Raw genomic sequence first — 24,627 nt, forward strand, 5'->3', positions numbered from 1 at the left:
TATTTTCTTAAGAACACATTTGTCTTTCTTCCAATTTCTTTAACATCGATTGGTATTTAAGTTGAGATACTAATAGAATGTTCCTAAGGGATATTGCCCCATCGTAAATTTACTAACGAGCTTGTGATTATATAAAGAATAGTTATATCATGCTAGGCATATTCATGACCTTGTTATTATTTCATGTGGGCATAGGATTTTATTTGTGTCAAGTTGACACGAGGTGGAATGTAGTGGATTCCTGGTTGTCAACGTGACTACATAGGGAATGAACTATAATCCAGAATTGAAAGGTTCACCTGTGATCCGGATCTTGGGGTAGGAGATACAAGTTTCTGATCTGGATCTTGGCATGGAGATCTTGAGGCATAGTGGCTATGAATCCCAGGAGACTAAGGCAAGGAGACTTCTGAGTTCAAGGTCATCTGGGACAAAGCAAGTCCCAGATCCAGATAATCTGGGCCACACCTTCTGCTGGAGACCTACATAAGGATATTGGAAGAAAGAAGACTCTTCTTTGCCTGCTTGACATACGAGACTGAACAACTGCTAGATCTTTGGACTTCCATTCACAGCTGTTGCTGACCATTGTTGGGAAGTTGGACTACAGACTATATTGTAAGTCATTAACAAATTCCCTTACTAACCATAATTTCTGTGACTCAAGAGAACCATGACTAATACAGCAACTTTTGAAACTAATATGGAATCTAGTTAGAACTGTATGCTTCATATATTTTTTTGGTGGGGTAAATATAAACTAACAGATAATAGTTCTCCCCTACCACAAACCTAACTTGCTGGTAGTTATGTTTTCAGGGTTGAACAGGTACTTAAGAATTGTGTGTGTGTGTGTGTGTGTGTGTGTGTGTATGCATGTATGATGTATTTATATATAGATATATATGTATACATATATAATCATATATATTATGTGATGCATTCTTAGCATTCTTAGATACTTCTGCCTATATTCCTATGTTTAATTTCATGCTCACATGAAATATCTTTTCTTGGTATGAAAGGGATGCATGACAGAGATGAAAGTGTCTCATGCGAAAGCAGCTGCAGGCTAAAAGATTGATCTGGGGGATTTCATATAAAATTTGGACAACTTCAGTATAGAGGCCCATCAGAGGGGGAGAAAGAGAGAGACAGAGACATGGAGACAGAGGCATGCAGAGAAGGACACACAGAGAGAGTTCGATAGGCAGAAAAAGACATAAAGAGATGCAGAAAGAGGCAGACAGAGAGGAATAGAAATAAAGAAGGATAAATAGATGATAGATAGATGGTGACAGATAGATAGATAGATAGATAGATAGATAGATAGATAGATAGATAGATAGATGATAGATAGAATAGTTACTTTTCTACTAGCTATGAGGAAATACCTGACACAGACACCTAAGGAAAGGCAGATCAATATCGTCTTATGGTGTCAGGGCCTTGGAGAGGAAGACAAGGTTGTAGCAGTTCTGCTTATAGTGGCTGGATTGTACAGTAGCTACCCCATTGCATTTTGGCAGAAGCAGAATGTAGGATCAGGAGTGGGGCAGGTAATGATTCCCCATAGTTCTAAACACAGTAACACACACCACCAAACCTCCCCAGCTTAAAGTTTTCCCACCTCCCAAAGCAGAGGCACCAGCTAGAGACCAGGCTTTCAATCAGAGGGGCCTGCTTCCCCAAACTCGGGCATCCAAGTATGTCAGAGAAATCTTTACTCATATTGACAGTAGCTCCAATATCAGACAGGGAGTGAACAAAGATGTGTGGATGGGAGCTGGGGTGAGGCAAAAGCAATGCATAGCAATGTCAACCACCTGGGTGTCTGCTCAGTCTTGTTTTGTAGGGTCCTGTGCTTCCAGAGCTTGAAGACTAAGTTTCCAGTACCAATAAATCTGGATTCGTTCCGTTCCAGTAGTTAATGGACTTAGGGTCAGCTGAGCTGAGAAGTCATAGCCAGGCAGAAACTACAAATTTATACAAGTCAGAGTAAAAGCTCCCTAACTATGGACTGCAACTAACAGTTTGTGTCAGAGGAAAAAAAATCTCACTGGAATAATGGCAATTTCTTCTTAATACATTGTTACTCAAACAGGCACCCTGGACACATATCAAAATTTTAGTTAACAAAAGTAAACTGAATTGTTTAACATGTAACTTTACCTACTACTAAATGTATCAATAACGTGGAAGGTTTTCCGTAGGAAACCCTGAAAAATGTTGTAGCGCAAAATATAGGGATGCAGCTGCTCTGTTGGACTTCCTGTAAAAATCGGGGCCTCCACATAGAAGGAGGCCAAATTCCTCCTATGGTTTGACCTAGGGATATATGGTTGGCCACCAAGAAAGGGGTGGGGTCCACTTAGAGAGGGAATAGTGAACATCAGTCAAAGAGAAAATGATGGCACATCAATACCGTGTGCCAGGCAAGAGCCCCTTATATATTCTCGAAGTGGTTTCTTTTTTTTTTCTTTTCTTTTCTTTTTTTTTCGGAGCTGAGGACCTAACCCAGGGTTGCTAGGCAAGCACTCTACCACTGAGCTAAATCCCTAACCCTTCAAAGTGGTTTCTTCATTGGACTTCCTGTTCTGTAGATTTTTATTTTAACTTTGTTGTTTCTATTGTTGGACATGTAGATTTAGTCCTGCTTGTCCTCTGTATTTTGTTTTATTTTTTTTGTACTTTGAAGGTCCTGATATCTATCTATCTATCTATCTATCTATCTATCTATCTATCTATCTATGTATCATCTATCTATCTATCTATCTATCTATCTATCTATCTATCTATCATCTATTATCTATCATCTATCTATCTATCTATCTATCTATCATCTATCTATCTATCTATCTATCTATCTATCTATCATCTATTATCTATCTTCTATCTATCTATTTATCTATCTATCTATCATCTATCTATTATCTATCTATATCTACTTATCTATCTATCTATCTATCATCTAGCTATGTATCTATCTATATCTATCTACTTATCTATCAATCACCATCTATCACTATCTACCTATTATCATCACCATTTATCTATTAATCATCTTTGTATCTATCAATCATCTATCTATCTATCATCTATTATCTATCATCTATCATCTATCTATTATCTATCAATCTATCTATCTATCTATCATCTATCTATCATCTATTATCTATCTATCTATCTATCTATCTATCATCTATCTATCTGTCTATCATCTATCTATCATCTATCTATTATCTATCTATCATCTATGTTTCTATATTTCTATCTATCATCTATGTTTCTATGTTTCTATCTATCATCTATGTTTCTATGTTTCTATCTATCTATCTATCTATCTATCTATCTATCTATCTATCATCTATGTTTCTATGTTTCTATCTATCTATACGAAAACATCTGCATTTCTGTAGTTGACGTACCTACCAGTCATCAAGTCACATCTGGCTACCCTCTACCTCACTCACTCAATGCCACTGATTTCACCCATACCGGAGGCTAACAAACATATATCACCCTTTTCTTTTCTTTTTTTTTTTTGGCTCTGCATTGGGATGGCTCAGATCTGCATGAAAGCGTCCATCCCTCTCCTTTCCTTGGAACGCTACTGCTCTGTGTGGAATAGTTGGGGACTTACTCCCTCCAATGAGTGAGCTCTGCACACACAGGACCTCAGATCCCTTCATCTAATCATTACCTGTTTCTGGGGGACAAATGAGGTCAACCGTTCTGGTGGTTGAGAAAGATTTAGTTATATATTAGCCAGTGCAGATGATGCCTCAGTCTTACAGTACAATGGAGAAAGGCACTGGAAAAATCCAAACCATATCCAGGTACTTGATTTAGAGTCAGGATAGGAGATCTTCAAGAAAACCTTGCAAGTCAGTGGCATTTGGGTGACAGGTTATGAGTGGGGTGATGACTTTAGTCTAGAGGAATCGATAAGAATTTTGGCTGAGGAAGTAATACTTTTTCTGAAGCTTAAAATGCACAGTTGGGACACAGCGAGAAAAGTGAATGGAAAGGCAGAGTGCTTTCGCACAGGTGCAAATGTCCTGTAGCAGAAAGAGGCTTGGGCATTTTGAAGAACTGGAAGAGGGCAGCTGTAGTTGAGTGATCAGCAAAGAAAGAGGCATGGACAAGCCAGAGAAGTGGGCAAAGACTGTGATACAAGACCTTCTATATCAGCTTGTGCCAACTTCATAATAGCAATAGAAAAAAATGTCGGAAGGATTTCAGTAAGACAATTATGGACAAGCAGGTACATTTCCCAAAGATTGTTTCACTGATTTTGAAAATGTCTTGATGTGAGGCACAGTGGGTGGGAGGAGTCTTGCTAGTGAGGGTGTTTTAGCTGTACCAAGGTAACGTGTTCTCTTTCTAGTTCTGAAGAGAAAGCAGCAGGGAGTTGGGAGATTCAGGGACTTAGAAGGCATACACCGAAAGTGTTGTTTCGGCCACAACAGAAAGTGCTGTGACACTAGAGAAGGAGTAATGGGGAGACTAATGTGGTTATGAAATGAGGAAAGAAACTTAGAGGCAAGCATGAGGTTCAGTTTCAATACTACTGAGAAACTTATGAAGAACCCAGGTAGTAAAGCCTTCTGGGATATGTAGTTTTGTTATTCAAAACGTAGGTAAGATAAGAAGGATGAACTCTGGCTGGTGGTAGAAATTAACAGCACCATCTCTCAAAAGTAGGCTGAAGAGTGATCTCAAAGGGGAACAGAATCTTCATTGCCTGAGGAAGTGCTGGTTTTGAAGGTCAGAGAAGAAGGAACTGAGAAATGGTCACCAGTAACATGGGAGAGAACCAGGGAGTTTTCCCTACTTAAGCATCTACTCAGCAGTGGAGACAACCAGGGAAGGGAGAAGCTGCTGTTTTTAACAGCGGTAAGGGTTTTGAAAAGCCTGCTTCAGGAAGTTGTGAAGGAAACAGGAAGGTAAAGTTAACATACACTGAAGGGGGCAGGAGTACAATGTAGGGAGAAAATCTGGCCTTAATGTCACAAGCTCCTTAAAAACACAGAGGAAGGGAGAAATGGTCTCCATCTGTTATGTGAGTCCAGCATTAACCTGTTAACCAAAGTGGATAGTGAATAGAAATAGAAATCCCCAATAAAATGCAAACAAATTGGACTCAGCAATCATATATAAAGACTATCATATATGAAGGTGTGCTAAATGTATATAATTCAAAGTAATAATATTATTGGTAAAGAGGTACTTTATCTTATGATCCTTAATATATAAAAGTCTGATATCCTTCCAAAATGAAAACCCAAAGGTAGGAATTGAACTCCCTCAATAGGAAGATGGTATCTGCAAAGAAATAGAAACAAAACAATCAATTAAAACAAAACATGCAAACAAAACTAAAACATAAACCAACAAGAATAACAACAACAGCAACAACCTGAGAAACTAGACTGCCTAAGGCCCTTGCCTAACACTTCCATTCAACATTGTAGTAGAGGTGCTACCTAAGTGATCTTGACACTTTGGAGTCTCCTATATTGGAAAGGAGGTCCCTTATCATAGACATTCATTCCCCATCTCTGTGCTTGACCTAACGCCTCTGTGACTAACAGGTAGATTGTTTAGAAATTCACTAAGAGACTACTAGTGTCCACCACACCTGGTTGATCTGACACTTGGTGCGTGGAAAAGGCTGGGTTGGAACTAATTTCCAGAGATTGTTCCTCCTGTGCCTTTCGAATGCTGGGAGTAAAGGCATGTACCATCACGCCCAATCGTATTTACATTTTTGATGTTCCACTTTAAGTAGTTTTCAAATCGTATATCATCTAACAATTAAGGTTGTGATTATTATCACAAATACTTTTTGCCTGGGTGCTTTTGCATCGAAGCCGTGAGGACTTGCCACGTGCTGCCGTCAGGAATGTGACCCTCTAACTTTATAACAAGCTGAGCACTTTTACTCCTGCTCTCCTTCCATTGTAAGGAATTCCCTTCACCGTTCCTTGTAACGAGCATCTCAGGGTCATGAACCTAGTTAGCTTTATGTATCTGGGAAAGTGTTTTTCCTCTCTACTTATAGAATATTGAGAGGAGAAAATATGTGTGAGTTTACATTAGGCTCAGGAAAAGAAACATTTGCATGACAAAAATCTGAAGAGAATGCATCTGTTTAGAAGTGAATCGTCACAGTCAAATTAGTTTGCAACTTTTAAGACCAGGTTCACAGGCTTTGGTGTATTTCGGTGGTAGAGTGGCTAGTTATTTAGTCCTAGATTTTATCGTCAGCAATTCATACACACATACATGTACACACACATATGCACATACACACATACATGCACACTCACAAACATGCACACACACCTGCACACATGGACACATTCGCACATTCACACATGTGTGCACATACATGCATGCACACATGTATGCAGAGGCACCCACACATGCACACACACACATATACATAGACATAAATACTTATTTACACGGGCACCAACAATGAAGGAAAATAACAAAAATTATCTTCAGATTTAGGAATCCTCATGAATTTTACATTAAAGTTTAGAATACATTTTTATACTTAAATATAAATGTAATAAAAGATAAAAGTATATCTCACAGACCTTTATATTTAATATTTACCCATGTCTGGCCAATATGGCACATGCCTGTAATTCCATCACTTACAGACAGAGACAAGTGAATATATGAGTTCAAGACCAGCCTAGCCTACACAACAAGTTAGAGGCTAACCAGAGCAACATTACTACATGCATGTATATTTTAAAGTTTTCATTTAAATTTAAGAGTCATAAGGTGAATACATTTTAAAGCTATTTACATTTAACTTTATGATTTCTTGTGACAATCACTCAGAACTCTAAACTTTCAATTATTAGTTTAATTTCGATGAGTTTATTTTGTATCTTATTGTTTTCTTTCTTTTAGCATTTATCTTGGAATTACACATTCTAAAGCCATATTTGTGTTTCCTCTCAACACCAAATGGTACTGATGACTATTTTTGATATTTATAATATTTTAAAAATAGACTTCTAAAATAGTTCTAATAACCCGTAAGTAAATGATGACTAATGTGAAGTGTATTTGAATGATGATTTTGAAACACAGTAGTGTTGTAAGACAGCAGGATCAAACTTTAAAGGTCTTGATCATTCTTAAACTTTGAGATTTTAATAATAAACAAAGAATTATAGTCACTCTTTTGACTCCTTTATCTTTGTAACCAGAAACAAGGTTGGGGGTTATTATGTCATTTTATTTCTTTTCGATTTCCTGGAAATGCAGCTCTTTCTTTACACATCAAGCATGTTCTCATTCATTTTCTCTTCAGTTGATGGAAATCCTTTTATAGAGGGATAGAAATGGCTAGGATGTCTCTGGGAACCTTTTCAGTTTAGAGGTAGAGGCAGGCATATAAACATACATTAGTAATGAAAGAGGAAGGGACTATGACATTTGATATATATAGTCCAAAGGGTCATGACATTTGATATATACAGTCCAAAGGGTCAAGAAATGTCACAACTTGGAGTAAGATGAATAACACTAAAGTCTTGGCATGGGTGGCATTGAGCAGAGGATTCTGACACAATCAGGGAAGTTGGACAGAGAACAGAGCACGCCAGCCAGCCGGCAATGTGTCAGCAACACTTTAATGCAGAAAGAGTAACAGACATACATTTTCAAGAGTGCCAACTAGAAAATGAACCTGTGAAAGAACACAGAGGAACACACGCAGATATCCAAATGGGTAGTTCAGACTTATTCATGAAAATATCAAAGGAACTGCATAGGAAAAAAATTATGTTTACTCAATTTGAATCTTGATGTGCCCTCTGTCCCTTAGGAGAAGTAAATGCCAAGACCAGAGGTCATTACAGCATCACTGGGGCCATTAAATCAGAATTCAGGATATAATGAAATACTCTGACTTAAAATAAAATAAAACCATATCAATTAAGGCGAGTATTAAAGAGAGTAATTGATGGGACATCTGCCAGCAATGAATTAATTAAATTGAGCCTTGATTTAAGAAAGTGCTGCTCGAAGCAGAAAGAGCCCATCTCTTTACTGAGGCAGAGCATTTAAAACCTGAGCTTTTTCCAACTTTCTTTTTCTTCGGGTGGGTTAAGAATGCAATGGTGTTTGTGCTACTAGTAAGAAAATAATCGCTTTTCTTAAAATATGACAAATTGGTCCCACTTTTACCATCTTTCTATGTTCTCAACCTTAGCATTGTAAGGATCTCAGGACAAGTAATCCTATATAATGAGGAAAATAAACAAAAGTTTATGGTTGGCCAACGTACACTTTCTATTTCCCGAGTAACTGCTTTGGACTTGTGCATGTGTTTGATTGTGTGAGTCTGCATGAGAATGTCTGCATTTAGTGAAATGGGCAGGTACGAGATGTATCGATCTGGCTCTTCCTGCCATTGAATGTGTAGCCAATCCATCACTTCTCCGGACAGTGAATCATGTTGACAGGATGCATTACATTTTATAAATGTCTTCCCTTATCTAGAAGACTCATAACTGAAGCACACTCGCTTTTTAAAGGCCGGCTTTGCTGCACTCCACAGCCATTGAACTATCTGTCTTGACTTGAAAATTTGGTTTCTCTGTTAGGACTGGAAGAGATTTTTAACATGAAGTTCTTCTCCACCTCTCTCTGCTTTGGACTCCTGGCTTTGTTGTCTGTGATGAACCTTTTACATTCTGTACGTGGACGGCCGCATCTGAGCTCAGGTACGTGTGCCTGCTTTGAAAGCCTTACAGGTGGGTGAATAATCCTTTGTCTGTTTATTTCATTTATTTTTCTGCCATTAGTGAAATAACTCCATAACGCAGTAATGGAAGTTAATCACTGAATTCTCCTTAAGTAGCTGATGTTGTGAAGTGAGCTTACTCTCTGAAGCTTTTCTGGTAAATTGTGCCAAATTGGTCCAATATAATACTATAGGAACTTCAGTTCTATTTTTTCTAGTCATGAGTATATATTTTATATTTGTCCTATATGGTTAGGGATTTGAATGGGGAACAAGCTGTAGTCAGCCATGTTCCAGGAGTACCTTGGAGAGAGGAAAAGGCTTCGGTCATGTGAGATTATAAGTTTTGCTGCCCATGAAAGGAACATTTCAGAGAAAGTAGAAAACAGCAATGTGTTTGCAGAACTGTGGGCAGCTAACCCAATGGGTTGGCAATGGGTGCCAACCCTGGAATTAGATATTTATATTTCACGTATGCATGAAGCCAGAGTTACAATGACCAGTGATACATGCGATTGTTAGGAAGTGCACCACAGATCACAACAGTTTCTCCCATACGTTTATGATCTGCCAGAATGACGAGAAATCACCCTATTTTGCAGAGAGAACAATAGATCCTTCTCTGCCATAGAGCAGTACAAAGGCAGTGCCTCTGTGTCACTTTTTGTCTGTGTCACTGCATTCAGAGTAGGCACACTAAGTAAATGATTTTTAACTGTGGTGTCATTACAAATATACCAGTTTTAGAATGAGCAAAAGTGGCTTTCTGTGCTTACTATATTATAACACATTCTACTTTGAAATGTCACTGCACTGTATACAAGCATCCTTTTCTCAACTTACGTGGAGTGCTTGTTTATTAGGCAACCGAGTTAACTTGTGATACTTTTGTACTTGTCCTTGTTTTAAAAGGAGTGACTGAAAATACTGCTCTTAAGACAGTATTTCTTTCTGCTTGAAACTGTGGGGTTTTCTTTTCTTTTATCTAACCTACCTCCTGGTCAGGAAGGAACTAGACATTTTATCATACACAGCTGAAAGTCGGAGGGGATTTAATTAATGTTATGTGACCTGAAGGTAAGAAAAAAAGATCAGGTTTCTCACATCTGGATCTAATTCACCTTTACTCGACCTTGTTACCCCTAATGTGGATTTAAAAGCAAACGAAATCAAAGTTGTGTTCTGGCTATAGAAAGGAAATTATAAAGCTTACTAATGAAGATTTTCCTATTGACAGATGAGTGCTATCAGAAAAGTCAGTTCAAGGGTGGGACGTACACATTCTGTCTTCTATTCACAGCACTCAAATTTGTTCTCTCCCTCTGAGGCACTGCCTTTGTATGGCTCTAAGGCAGAGAGGGTCCTATTGCTCTCTCTGCAAAGTAAGGGGATTTCTGATGGTTCTGGCAGAGCAAAAACATATGAGCAAAACTGTTGTGATCTGTGGTACACTTGGTAACAGTCATATGTAATACTGGTCATTGTCACTCTGGCTTCATGCATATGTGAAATATAAACATACACGCATGGCTCTAAAGCATTGATAAGATTTATAAATCACACATATAACCTCAGGATTCCACAGGGTATCTTTAGCTGCATAGTGGAAAGGCAAGGCACCGTGACTCTCTTTGATCTCAGGATCATTGAACATTCAAGAAGTTGCTTAATTTTTAAGTAGAGTTTATTTTCTGTTGTAAATATTTCAAGGGTAAAATGAGCTTTTTGCCTATGCACATTAAATATCCATAACAACCAGAACAATAATGCTAGCTTTTATTCATGGGGCAAATATTAAACCACGCCTCAGGGAAAGGTGTAGAAGTGGGAAACAGGTTCCCAGAAGAGCAATGATGGACAAAAATCCAGGATAGCTACGGAGGGATTATTTTGTTACATTACTATCTGAGACCTTTGTAGGCTTCCTTTTGGAAGAATTTCTTGTTTCTGTTTATTAGAAGTTTCACATGTTCCCATGAGCAAGACACGAGCTGTTTTTAGTCCTGACCCCATGAGTAGCCATGAATGCGTGCTTTTTGTGCCTTTGTTTACCATTCATTCTCTCCACCCATACAGTTTATCCTCCTTTCTTCATCTACATTCAGATGTTTAATATGCCTCATCCACTGAGCAAGAGACAGAAAGTGTATTTTTTAAGAGAGAGAGAGAGAGAGAGAGAGAGAGAGAGAGAGAGAGAGAGAGATTGATTCAGAGGTCAGCATCAAATCCCCCAGAGTTGGAATTACAGGAGCTCATAAGAAGATTCATGTGTGTGCTAGAACTGAACATGGGTCTTTTTCAAGAGCAGCATGTATGTAGCCATTGAATTCTCACTCCAGCCCCCAAGAGCTTTAAGCTGCATGTGCAGGACCATGGTCAGGATTCAGATTGCCCCCAAAATACTTTATTCAAAGTGACAACAGGTTCATGAAGGTTTTTTTCTTTTTAAATTTACTTCTTACAATATTTTTAAAAAGTATGTTACATAAAATCAATCTCTCTCTCTCTCTCTCTCTCTCTCTCTCTCTCTCTCTCTCTCTCTCTGGAACTATAACACTAAATTACATTTTCAGCGACTGAGGTCAGCCCAGTTAGCAATCTACTGCAGAGAACCCTTATCAATCTACTTCTGCCCACACAGTAACAATGACATTTGGGAGATGGGGGTGGGGGGAGATGGACTGGAGAGGATATAAGAAACAACTTTTTATTTTTTTTAGGCTCTCATTTAAGTTCATTGTATGATACTAATTACTACTCTGATGGCATCATTGTTGTTAACCAAAAAGGGTTTGAATAGTCATAGTTCACAGATTGAATGAAGTCTGCTCTCCCAATTTATAGTTTAGAGTCTAACATTTATAATGCTGAGGCATGTGGAGAGCTAAGTCCTAAATGCCTGTGGGGTAAATCAAGGACAGTGAGAAGAAGTAGACACACAAGTAGGCAGCTTTCTAACCCTTCCTTGAGGTCTTTAAAGTGAAGCCTGTAGAACAGATTGTCTCATATTTAAATACAACGTATCAACTGTAATCACAAAATGAAAGGCTATGTTTCTCTTTTAAATCTTACTTTAGTTTGTACTTCTTGTGTCCAAAGCAATTGCAGATACTGAACAATTAAACCCACACAAAAGAAAGTGAAACGCCCCTGCAATCCCTCCACCTCTCAGGTGTATCTCTCAGAATGCTTGTACACATCCACTTGGCTTTAGAATAGCTTGTCTTTTGAATCATATACTTCCCTTTCCCTCCGACATTGGTGAATGTATACATTAAGAGTTGACTGCCAATCCCAATGACCGAGAAGCATTCAATGACTCACTAAACATGTCCATGTCGCATTTGTTTATTACAGGACATGAGTTATTTCCAGCTGAAGAACACACGACTCAGGAGAAACTACGGCTGGGTCTGCTGACCCGAAACCCTGGTTTCCAGAGGCCCGCCCACGCTGGTGAGTCATGAGCAAGGCATACCACGTCTGTTAAAAACAATAGGACCACAGTCTCTCAGGAGACTCCGATTCTCCAGCTCTTACAGTATTTCTGCCCCTCTGACACACTTCCCTGTGTCTTAGACTTGGATTTGTGTTGTAGGAATATCCATGGCGATTGGGCTTCACAACTCTACATTGGTTGTTTTCTGTGGTAGACTTCACCTATTACAACAAGAAGTTTCCTTGTTGAGGAGTGAGGACTGACTTATCTATGGTATAAAGACAAATACTTCCAATGTGGTTAGTAATTATGCTGGGTTGGTAAAGTGAGAATTTGTAAGTTTTCCTCCAAGATCCATGACTTCACTAGAACATATTTGATATACAAAAGTCTTCAATTAAAGATCAATGTTATACATTCATGATACAAGTCATGGAGTTATTTACAATATTAAAAGCGTATTTTATTTCATATGAGAGTTCTAACAGGTTGGTAAATGCTGAGGAAAAGAACATTTATCCTACTTCATATTACTCTTCCCCATGTGTGATTCTCCAGGTACTATTTTCTACATGAAACATTTTGAGAGTATTCTGTCCATAGGTTTCCACTAAGAATTTCACCAATTAACTGAAGTTCTGTGCTGTGTTCCTTTGATTTCTGAAATGGAAACAGAGATTACAAGTTGATCATCTAGGCTGCATCAACAGGGACACAATAGTCCTTTGAGCAACAAGATATGATCCCATAAACTGTCAAGATCCTGTCATAAATATAGAGAGGACAACCCATGAGAAAGCATGATGGCTGACACAGTGGTGCCTTCTCAGACATCATCTGACACATTGTTTTAAAAAGTGTTTATATTGGTTGGATAAAATATTGGTTTAAAAATATATACAGAGTGGGGATATTTCTTAGATCTTGTGCTTAGCACACCCAAGTACATGGCTTGAGCTTTTGCCAGAGCTTTAAAACAAACAAACAACAAACACAAAACCCTCAGAAAGTATTAATTCATTTAAAAAGCTGATTACACAAACATTACACAATTAAAAGACATTATTATTTGAGAAATAAGTAAAATTATAAATTGGAGAAAAATCCATACCCAAGAAGAAAAAACTTGGAGATTGACCATTAATTTTTTTTTAATTTTTCTTTCTTGCTTCAGATTTTATGAAGAATTTTTGTTTTGTCTTTTTCTTTATTTTACATCGTTTCATGATGTCCCTATGTCAATAAAATATTATGATTTATTTTTAAACATACATGATGATAGAGCTATAGTGTACTTTAAAAAGAACTTTCTGCTTGTTGATGGACATAGGTACTTTCTCATGATATAGATTATCAGTATTTGAGCATTAGAAATACATTCAGTGTTCAGCATTAGTAAATGGAGGGCAGCCTCAAATCATATGAGAAAGGTGTGAGAGAATAAATGCATATTCTGAAGTCAATTAAACACTGCCCTTGGTGTGTTTTTCACTTACCAATGTCTCTTACAGGTGTAGATTTGCCCAGCAAACTGGAAGAACTTAGACAGGTAAGAGTGCAAAATAGTTCAATACTCTAGTGAACTATTATTGGATAAATCTTTGACACATTATTTTCAATGAGTATTAATATTACAGTGTAAAACTTCAGATTCTGCTGGAGAAAGAATAAAGTGCTTCTCCAATAACAGAAAACAAACTAACTGGCACACACACACACACACACACACACACACACAGAAGTCAAGGTGATACATGATTGGACAGTAGAGAGTGGAGTGGGATAGGGACAGAGTTTGTGTAAGACAGGAGAGAGGGGATCAAGAGGGAGTCTACTGAGGAAGATGGTTCAGATTTAGGTGAACTGGATCGATTTTATCTCGTCTAGGTGGGCGGTTTATATCTTTATCAATTGGCAGTGAATTTATTGTGTGGATGAATTGTGGATTGAGAATTTAACATGTAAATCTAATGGCTAAATTACAAGTTTCTGGAACTTTGATTCTACCGGGCTAAAGAGGACAGCGGTGTGAAAGAAATGGCTGAGAGGCAGTTGGAGCGTGCGGATGTGGTTCTGTTGTCTGTGCAGAGTGAAACTATGCAGGACCCCCAGAACGAGATATGTGTGTGTGTGTGTGTGTGTGTGTGTGTGTGTGTGTCTGTGTGTCTGTGTGTCTGTGTGTCTGTGTGTCTGGTGTGGTAACTACTGCCTAGGGGACCACACGAAGAGGGCAGCTAAAAGGGAGACAGCCGGGAGTGGGCAGCTTGCAGACTGAGTGGATGAGTAGCAGCCAGAACAAGCAGATCCGCTTCTCGGAAACTGATAGCACAGGATCCTTTCTCATTTTTACCACAACACACACACACACACACACACACACACACACACACACACACACACACACACACACACCCCATAGCAAATGTGATACTAGTGACATCATCTGACAGTTAAGTGGTTTCAGAAAAGGAAACTCGTAAGAATGCAGCCAGTTGGCTTCAAGCAGCTGGCTTGAAGAGAGTGAAGATCCGCCATTTTGACAGGGAGCCCCCATCTTCTCCATCAGCCTCATGTTCTCTACTCCTAAATATCCTAATATCTCATAAAAGCATTTTAATGTCTGGGTTATACGATGTCTAAACTCTTTCAAATACAACATGGCGGTGTTCCATCATTGTGCAAGCAGGTTGGCCACTTGGCAACAGAATTAGGCCCGTCATTCTCTTTTGAGGAGCAGGAACATGGGGTATGCAACAGGCAGGCCAACCCTACCTTGATAGAGGTGGTTTGTCGGGGTTAGATAGTTGGGGAGCTCGTGAAATCTTAAGGTTGTGTGGAATAATGAGCAAAATATAGAGAACCTGAGACACTTTTTGTCTTCTAGGAAATAAAAGGACTCCTGGAAGTCCAAGTAACCGCATAGTTCTCTGGCGTTTATTTGAGGAGACTGATCGTATGGGGGGCCATAATGTTAAGCCTAGCTACCTAGGCTATACCCAAGGTGACTCGGTTTGTAAATGATGTGTGTCTGAATTACAGTTCTATTGCTATGAAGAGATACCATGACTAAAGCAACTTATAGAAGGAAGCATTTAGTATGGGGTTTAGTTGAGAGGGTGATTGGTTAATTGGGGGCCTGGTTAGGAGGGTCCATGAACATTATGTCAGGGAGTGTGTTAGCAGGCAGGCCGGCAGGCAGGAGGCAGGCAGGCAGGCAGGCAGGCAGGCAGGCGTGGCACTGGGATGGTAGCTGAGAGCTGACTTCTGATTCATAAACAGGAGGCAGACAGAGAGTAAGACTAGGCCGGGCATGGGCTTTGAAATCTCAAAGTCTACCCCCAAGGGGCACCCCTTCTCCAATGTCACGCCTACTAATATTGGTGCTTTTTTGTGTTTATTTTTTCTTTTAGCTCTTCTTTTTTTTTTTTTTTTTTTTTTTTTTTTTTTTTTTTTTGAGCTGGGGACCCGAACCCAGGGCCTTGTGCTTGCTAGGCAAGTGCTCTACCACTGAGCTAAATCCCCAACCCCAGCTCTTCTTTTCTAAACTTACTTTCCTTCCTCCCTCCCTCCCTCCTCCCTCCCTCCTCCCTCCTCCTTCCTTCCTTCCTTCCTTCCCTCCTTTCTTTGTTCACTGTCTTTCTGTTCTTTAATTCCTTATAGCTAAAGAAGCTGAGAGAATGGTTTATGGAGGCAAAGAGTGCTGAGCTGTCCAACGCTTTAGACAAGCTATCCTCTTCCCACCCTAATAAACGAGGTAAGTTTTTTTTTTTTTCAAATCTCATTCTCTTTAATTCTTTTTTTTTTTTTTTATTAACTTGCATATTTCTTATATACATTTCGAGTGTTATTCCCTTTCCCGGTTTCCGGGCAAACATCCCCCTCCCCCCTCCCCTTCCTTATGGGTGTTCCCCTCCCCACCCTCCCCCCATTGCCGCCCTCCCCCCAACAGTCTAGTTCACTGGGGGTTCAGTATTAGCAGGACCCAGGGCTTCCCCTTCCACTGGTGCTCTTACTAGGATATTCATTGCTACCTATGAGGTCAGAGTCCAGGGTCAGTCCATGTATAGTCTTTAGGTAATGGCTTAGTCCCTGGAAGCTCTGGTTGCTTGGCATTGTTGTACATATGGGGTCTCGAGCCCCTTCAAGCTCTTCCAGTTCTTTCTCTGATTCCTTCAACGGGGGTCCTATTCTCAGTTCAGTGGTTTGCTGCTGACATTCGCCTCTGTATTTGCTGTATTCTGGCTGTGTCTCTCAGGAGCGATCTACACTTCTGCACTTCTTTGCTTCATCCATCTTGTCTAATTGGGTGGCTGTATATATATGGGCCACATGTGGGGCAGGCTCTGAATGGGTGTTCCTTCAGTCTCTGTTTTAATCTTTGCCTCTCTCTTCCCTGCCAAGGGTATTCTTGTTCCCCTTTTAAAGAAGGAGTGAAGCCTTCACATTTTGATCATCCGTCTTGAGTTTCATTTGTTCTAGGCATCTAGGGTAATTCAGGCATTTGGGCTAATAGCCACTTATCAATGAGTGCATACCATGTATGTCTTTCTGTGATTGGGTTAGCTCACTCAGGATGATATTTTCAGTTCAACCACTTGCCTCACAATTTCATAAACTTCGTTGTTTTTGATAGCTGAGTAATATTCCATTGTGTAGATGTACCACATTTCTGTATCCATTCCTCTGTTGAAGGGCATCTGGGTTCTTTCCAGCTTCTGGCTATTATAAATAAGGCTGCTATGAACATAGTGGAGCACGTGTCTTTTTTATATGTTGGGGCATCTTTTGGGTATATGCCCAAGAGAGGTATAGCTGGGTCCTCAGGCAGTTTAATGTCCAATTTTCTGAGGAACCTCCAGACTGATTTTCAGAATGGTTGTACCAGTCTGCAATCCCACCAACAATGGAGGAGTGTTCCTCTTTACGAGGTAAGTTTTAACTTTAGTTGTAAAACTTATTTTTAAAGGGCTCTTTTGGTAAATTTCTCTATGAATAAAGGGATGATATTGAATCTTTTCAGTCCTCGGGTTAAGGTAAAATAAAAAATTACGGTTTTTGTTTTTTGAGAAGTATTGCAGGACCAATGTACCTGAGGCACTAATGATGTCAACTGTGGTTAACTAACTCAAACTTTCCAGTTTGAAAGGAAAGACATCCTCAGTGATTAAAACTTCCGTCTACCCATCTACTCTCCAATTTTTGACCTAAAGATTGAAACCAGAAGGATGGAAGTAGAAATAACCAAGTTTTAAAAAAGTTAATATTTTACTTTACACAAATACTCTTAGGAAATTAATCTTTGAATGGCTAGTTTCCATAGTTTTATAATATTTTCTTGTTTTCTGACTTTTTCTTTTTTTATTAGATATATCTCTTTACTTACATTTCGAATGTTATTCCTTTTCCTGGTTTCCTGTCTATAAGCTCCCCTTCCCTCCCCCATACAGGTAATTCCCCCATCCATCCTCTTTACTGCCCCCCCCATACTCCCCTGTTCTGGGGGTCCAACTTGGCAGGACCCAGGGCTTCCCCTTCCACTGGTGCCCCAACAAGGCTATTCTCTGCTACATATGCAGTTGGAGCCCAGGGTCAGTCCATGTATAGTCTTTGGGTAGTGGTTTAGTCCCTGGAAGCTCTGGTTGGCATTGTTGTTCTTATGGGGTTGCAAGCTCCTTCAACTCTTTCAATTACTTCCTCTAATTCCCACTAGGGGGGTCCTGTTCATTTTAATATTTGACGGTCAAACCTTAAAGCTCTAGATGGCTCGATTTCAAATATTAACTGATAATTCCTATCTCTGTGACCACAGACAAGAAATTTCTTATGAATTGGATTTTTGTCCATATGTATAATTATATTTAATATATATTAAAGATAATTTTATGTTTTTTAAAAACTAAATTAATCTAAGTCACAATGCTACACAACATATGATAACTACTCTATGAACTTCACATTTCAGTAATTGTCCCATAATTATTATTTTATTCTTTAGTATTGCTATGCCTATTTTACATAGGAAAAAACTGTATCTTATAGAAACGAGATCACATATCCCAAATAACACAACTAGTAATGAAGGTAAAATGAAAAGTAGTATGGGGTGGAGGAAGGATAGAAAGGAAGGTAACCTTAACTTTTTAAAAGATTGTTACAGGGGCTAGAGGGATGGCTCAGTGGTTAAGAGCACTGACTGCTCTTCCAGAGGTCCTGAGTTCAAATCCCAGCAACCACATGGTGGCTCACAACCATCTATAAAGCAATCAGATGCCTTCTTCTGGTGTGTCTGAAGACAGCTACAGAGTACTCATATAAATAAATTAATATTTAAAAGATTGTTACAATACTCCTTTCTAGTTCACATCACAGAAAATAACGGAAAATTCTGAGAAAATCAGTGATTACTTATGATACGAATGCAACAGAACCATTCTTGGTGTCACGTGTTATATGTCCCCCAAAATAGGAACAGAAGGGAAGCAGAGAACAGACGGAGGCTCCTCTGTGGCGATTCCTACCACACGTTTGGGAGAAGCAAATTACAAAGGGATTAAACGATGCATACGCATTGAGCAGTATATCAAGAAAGCTTTTGGTGAAATTACATCCAAGGTGTAAATAAAAATGCTGGGTATTCAAATGACCCTACAGGTGCCTATCTGAGAAAGTAGGAAATGAGGCTACTTTACATTTAACAAGCCAATGAGAGGTTAAGGAAGAGAAAGCATGGAAGAGGAAAATATTGAAAACGTAGAAGTGGAGATTGGCTGGACTCTTCCTTAAGGCAATTTAGACTGTGCTATGTATCTGGTGGTAATCTAAGTCTCAGATACGTAGTGTCATGATGTTCAATGCATATAGTTTCGTACCTTCGTATTTTGCCACTATATCAGCTATAAATATTTTACCTGCTTCCAGGGTGGTCATGGCAGAGTAGGGACTCGGAAGAGTGTTTGGGTTATGAACCACCTCGGTTCCAAGGTTACACCTACCACTTCTACTGGCAGGGTTAGTTACAGGCTCTCACCAACACACTGACACTTCAAGATGGTAAATACCGGGAAGTCCCCAGGTTACCTGGTTAGCACACCAGCAGATCCTTGTCTTTCTTTAAAATAGAGACAGCATTCATCCCATTCCCGAAAGGATCGCAGAGCCCTAACTCCAGTAACCCAAAGTATACACAACTGGATTTCCTAGGAATGTCTGGTCAGGAGCAACGTAGTAACTCTTTGTATTATTTTAAATCTCGAAATAAAAAAACCAAGTTACTCACCTGATACTAACCTTCATAATTGCTAGAGGAAGAGGGAAATGATAAATGCCACCACCTGTCCCCTTATTGAAGATAAATAGGAGACAGTGACATCTGGAATGATATTCCTAGTAAGAAAAGAAAATGAAAAGAAAGAAAGGAAGAGAGTAAGAAGGAAAAGAAAAGAAATCAAGACACTCGAAATGTAAATAAGAAATACTCAAGTTAATAAAAAAAAAAGAAAAGAAATCAAGGAAACTTATCAGTTATTTTTACGTACAAATATTTCCTTAAAATATTTTAACTATTTTTTATTATCATCTACAACTAATATCAACTTCCTTGAAAATAGCTGAAATATTCCTTAAAGTCCATATTCTGGGTTTGATTTCTTCCATGAGCTATTTATTACATCTGTTACTTAATACAACTTTAAAACCTACTTATTTCACTTAAAACGATGATCTCCAGTTTCATCCATTTATGTGGAAATGATGGAATTTTCACATTTATGGCTAAATACAATTGTGTATTCGCTTTCTTCCTCTCCTTCCATCGCCGTGTGTGTGTGTGTGTGTGTGTGTGTGTGTGTGTGTGTGTGTGTGTGTGTGAGAGAGAGAGAGAGAGAGAGAGAGCAAGTACTTAATTTGATTTATGAAGTGAAAACCTCAGCTGACTCCATAATTGGTATCTCGTGAGCATTGCAGTGATACACAAAGGTTTATAAGCCTTTCTAGAGTATGCTGAGTTTGATGTTTTGAATGTGGACTTAGAAGCGATATAGCTGTATCATATGATATATCTATATGCATTTTTTAAATTACCCTGTGTACATGCTTGAGTCTCTCTGTGACTGTTCAGGGAACTGCAGGTACCCACAGTTCAAAAGGGGATACCAAATCCATAAGATCTCAACTTATAAGGGATTGTAAGCTTTACAGGCTCAGGTATTTTTTAAGAACACCGCTCTTAATTGCTAAACCTTCTGCAGCCCTTAACTTTAATTTTTGAGGAAGCGCCATAATGGTTTCCATAGGAAGCAGACTGACTTATACCCTCAGCCATGAATAAGAATTCCTCCCCCCTTTTTTGCATCCAAAATGATTGTTTGTTATTTTTGTTTCTTTGATGATACCTCTTCTGACTAGGATGGGATTCGGTAAGGGACCCACATGATTTCTCTGTAGTGATTTCCAACTTTCTTGAAAATCAAAACTTGCTCTAACACAAAATGCTCATTTAAAAGGCTCAGACAAAGCATCCCAGTTTGTCATGTTTGGCCTCCAGAGCGTTAGCTTCATCAATGTGTTATGCGTGACACAGTGTCCAGTGACCTCATAATAGGATAGGAAAAGGCAAAGGAGGGCGGCAGGTGTTTTCATTTAGAACCTATTATCGAGTGGCCCTGATTCTGACGGAATGAGGTTGTGTACAGTCGAGAACATCAAGGAACATGAGCGACAGACGGAGAGTCTCTGCCACTGATACTTTGGCCTTATTATTATTATATGGATAGCAAATGCGTGCTGATAGCGATTTCAGTGAATAAATAAATTTCAGAAAAGCAGCTCAAATGGAACTTATAAATTTGAAATTTACCAACAAATTCACATGTGGCATTTTGATGAGACCATCCATAGAGTGATTCTGTATATATATCAGGAAACTATTCAAGGGTTGAGTTATAGACCAGTTAAAGAGCAATGCTGTGAGTATGGGGAAGAATTAGTAACGAGGGTTGAGAAGAAGCAGATACCAAGGAAGGAAACATTATGAAACGAGTTCAAGGAAGCCAAGGACAAAGACATTTCAAGCAACTTCACAGCATCTGAGCTATGAAAGCATCAGTAAGGAGAGAGCCAAGACCTGCTGAGTAAACCCAGTCACAAAACATTATTCATAAGTGGGTCAGCATTTTATGAAAAGGGTTATGATTAAACAATTGGAACCACAGATAGCAGGCATGTCTTATGTGTATTCGTTTGTATGTGTATCTGTGTATGAGTGTATGTAGATAAAAGGCCAGAGGACAATTTCAGTTGTCATTTCCTCAGACACTGTCAACCCTATTTTTGATACAATGTCTCTCACTGGGGTGCAAGTTTGCCCATTAGGCAAGTCAGCCATGTGTTGAATTCTGCCTGTAAGACAGTTCTTTCATTGAACACTTTTCTGATGAAGCACATGCCATTAACTAGAATGGTTTAATCATCAAGGAAAGGTTTTTTGTTGTTTTTTTTTTTTTAAAGATATGAAAGCATGCTCCTATGTGGTAGCAGCTAAAAGGTTCTTTAACAATGGCTACATGAGGTAGTCAGCAAGGTTGGCTCATGAAACAATGCATATTCCTCATGACGTCAGGATTATTGACACCTAAAAAGTAATCATCATAAACAAGCACGTATGAAGGCGAAATGCACCCCCATCCAGCTGACGGCAGTAAGACTCTTCCTTTACTGACATAATCTTCCTTATAAATGTAACACAGTCTGTAGATAGCTGCTCTAAACCGAAGTGCACGGTATTGAACACGAGTGTGAGTTAGGCAGACATCCAGGGCAGCAGCAGTCGAGCTGGCTTCCTGAAGCTGAAAGATGATTTGTATGCTTGGGAGGAACCAACTCTATTTTGCAGTCCCACACATGGTTAGTCCCTTTCAACCAGGCCCAAAATATATCTTCAAGCTATATTCTACTGCACACTTAACTGCTCATGCGATGGAAATCTTGCCTCCGTGTCAGCTTTTATTTTTGTGCCAGACAGCGATATCCAAAGATATCTGAAGGAACAAACTGCACGATGATGAGACGGAGTTTCCATAACAAACTATTAAAGGAAGACTGGACTCAAGGGACACGTTCTCAGCTCAGATCTGGAAATAGACCGCAGCCTTCACAGGAGTTGAACACGATACTTCAGAAGGAGGGTTACAGCTCCCCTTACTGAAGGTTTACCGTGACTCACCGATGCATCTGAAGACTGTAATGCTGCCACATTTGCCTTGTGTTTTTCTGAAGGAGTGTAATGTGATCAGAATATTAAGGTTCAATACAATGAAGACTGATTTACCTAATATCATTGGGTAGTTTGCAAGGTGATAGTTAAGCTTCCTTTTTATTCCCAGCATAAATAGAAGATCATTAGCTCCTCTCTTTTATATACATAACCGCCTCTTTAGCATTTCAGTTCCACAAAATGTAAAATGCAAGTGCGAGTCTCCTCGGTCAGCCCCTGTGGTCCTCAGACTGTAAGCAATACATTATAATGCACAGGAGTGCTGTCCAATGAACTTGTATAATGGGACTGCTCTCTAATTCACACTGCCCATAGTCTCTGTCCTCGGGTGCTTTGGGAATCTTACATGTGGCTAGATAGTATGATGAAGAATTTGAATGATTTACTTATGTAATTTTAAGTACACATAAAGCCAGCAGCTCAATACAGGACATAGTTTTTTTTTTTTTATTTTAAGGAAATGGTTTCTATTTCTTATTCAAGAACATAGAATGTTTTATTCAAATGCAAGATTTAACATAATTCTAACAATTTGCTTTGTTTTCTTCTTTAGCTTGCTTTTGGAAATACTGTGTCTGAGACTTTTCTGAATATACCGAAGAAAGGAACACCAAAAAATTACATGTGTATACACGTATATTATATGTATACATATATGTATACATATATACATATTGAAGTTTACGTTTGCTTCAAGTGTTAAGAAACTGGCCTTTGTTCTGCACATCATTTTCTCATGTTGTGAGCCTGCGCCCGCCTGGTTATGGCTTGCTTAATGCTTGTATGGTGAACAATGACACTGGCTGAACTCTGGAATGGAACTGAGAACTGCGTGTCAAAATGGCTTTGGTGCCGAAACTGGGTGGTTTGATCTGTTGTATGCTTGCCTGAAGTCCGCCGTCCTCTCTCAATGTTTTGTTGTTGGCTGTCAATAAAAATATTTTGAAAAATAATCTTAGAGAGTTAAAATAAACCACACGGTCTCAACTCACGAGGAAAATGTGCGTTATGCTTCTTTCTCATTTTTACGACTGCACTTTGCATTTTTTTTTTGTATTAATTAGGACAGTTGCCATTGACAGCACTAAGAATGGGTACATTACTGAGGAACAGAGATGCATAGTTTATCTAGATATGGAAGAAAGTGATACTAGATTTCCAAGACATAGTATGTGAAGAGAATATTAATAAAATGACTTGTTATGGGGGTTCGTATTTCTCACATTTGCCTCCTTCAGAGGGTTAAGAACTCTTTGACACACGCCTCAAACAGACGAGACTCGGAATGCTCAGAAACAAAACTCCTCAGAGAAGCATTGGATTTCCCTTGTATGTTTTAGTTTCCCGTTGCTGTATTGTTTGTCTTGTCTTGTTTTCTTATAGCTGCATAAGCCTCAGAGTTTAAACTTAGTTTTGCCCGACATCCATACTGGCACAGAAGCATTCTCAAAGTAACTTTAGAGTTAAATGCTGATGACGGCACTGTTATGTAGTCCACATGACACTCTTTTTCTATATAATATCGAGAAGTGTCCTTTTTATCTCTCTGCTTGTGTGGTGTTTAATCGTAAAGGACAGGGTGGTAGCATACAAAGCCCTGTGATAAGAGTGAAAGCGCGGGAGTAGTAAGGACCACTTGTAGCCTAGAAACCCGAGCAAGTCCACTGCAGATCATGACAAAGAACATTATCACGAGTACAGGTAGGATAGAGGAACTCAGCTTACTGTACGCCAATATGTCTGCGGTCCTTCCAAAATGTGACATTTTTGGGGGCTGAATTCTGTGAGGGTCATGCACGGTGTTTGAAGAAAAGGAGTAATCCCTCAAGGTGCTGGAGGAAAGGGGACGTTCAAAAATTTCAAAATATTTCAAAACGGCATATTCAAAAGCCAAGGTAGGAAGAACCTGGCATCCTCGCAAAAAAAAAAAAAAAAAAAAAAAAAAAAAAAAAAAAAAAAAGAATCAGTATGCTTGGGTTCAATGAGCAAAACTAAAAAGTGCACTAATTAGGCAGAAGGGTTATAGAGCACTAGGCAAAGATAACATGCTGGATTTAAATCTAAACAAACAAACATCTCTGATGGATGCTAAGCAGAGCAAGGTCTGCACAAGCTACAGATCGTTGAGACAGTGTTTTC

The 24,627-nt window shown here is 39.0% G+C and overlaps 1 protein-coding gene across 1 annotated transcript; it reads left to right on the plus strand.

The window, feature by feature from the left end:
- Positions 1-8,597: 8,597 nt before the first annotated feature.
- Uts2b (urotensin 2B) lies at positions 8,598-23,398 on the plus strand. The gene is made up of 5 exons (XM_032899252.1): positions 8,598-8,759; positions 12,137-12,235; positions 13,730-13,767; positions 15,879-15,972; positions 23,042-23,398. Exons 1-5 carry the CDS (start codon positions 8,660-8,662, stop codon positions 23,065-23,067), a joined length of 357 nt encoding a protein of 118 aa, XP_032755143.1. The 5' UTR covers positions 8,598-8,659; the 3' UTR covers positions 23,068-23,398.
- Positions 23,399-24,627: the final 1,229 nt, after the last annotated feature.

Source organism: Rattus rattus, chromosome 4, assembly GCF_011064425.1.
Source record: "Rattus rattus isolate New Zealand chromosome 4, Rrattus_CSIRO_v1, whole genome shotgun sequence".
Lineage (NCBI taxonomy): Eukaryota > Metazoa > Chordata > Mammalia > Rodentia > Muridae > Rattus > Rattus rattus.

Bases quoted from the DNA above. Each gene is read 5' to 3' on its own strand.
- Uts2b (XM_032899252.1), top strand. From the start codon at position 8,660: ATGAAGTTCTTCTCCACCTCTCTCTGCTTTGGACTCCTGGCTTTGTTG. The intron at 13,768-15,878 runs GTAAGAGTGCAA...AATTCCTTATAG, and splicing joins AACTGGAAGAACTTAGACAG to CTAAAGAAGCTGAGAGAATG. The intron at 15,973-23,041 runs GTAAGTTTTTTT...TTTCTTCTTTAG, and splicing joins TTCCCACCCTAATAAACGAG to CTTGCTTTTGGAAATACTGT.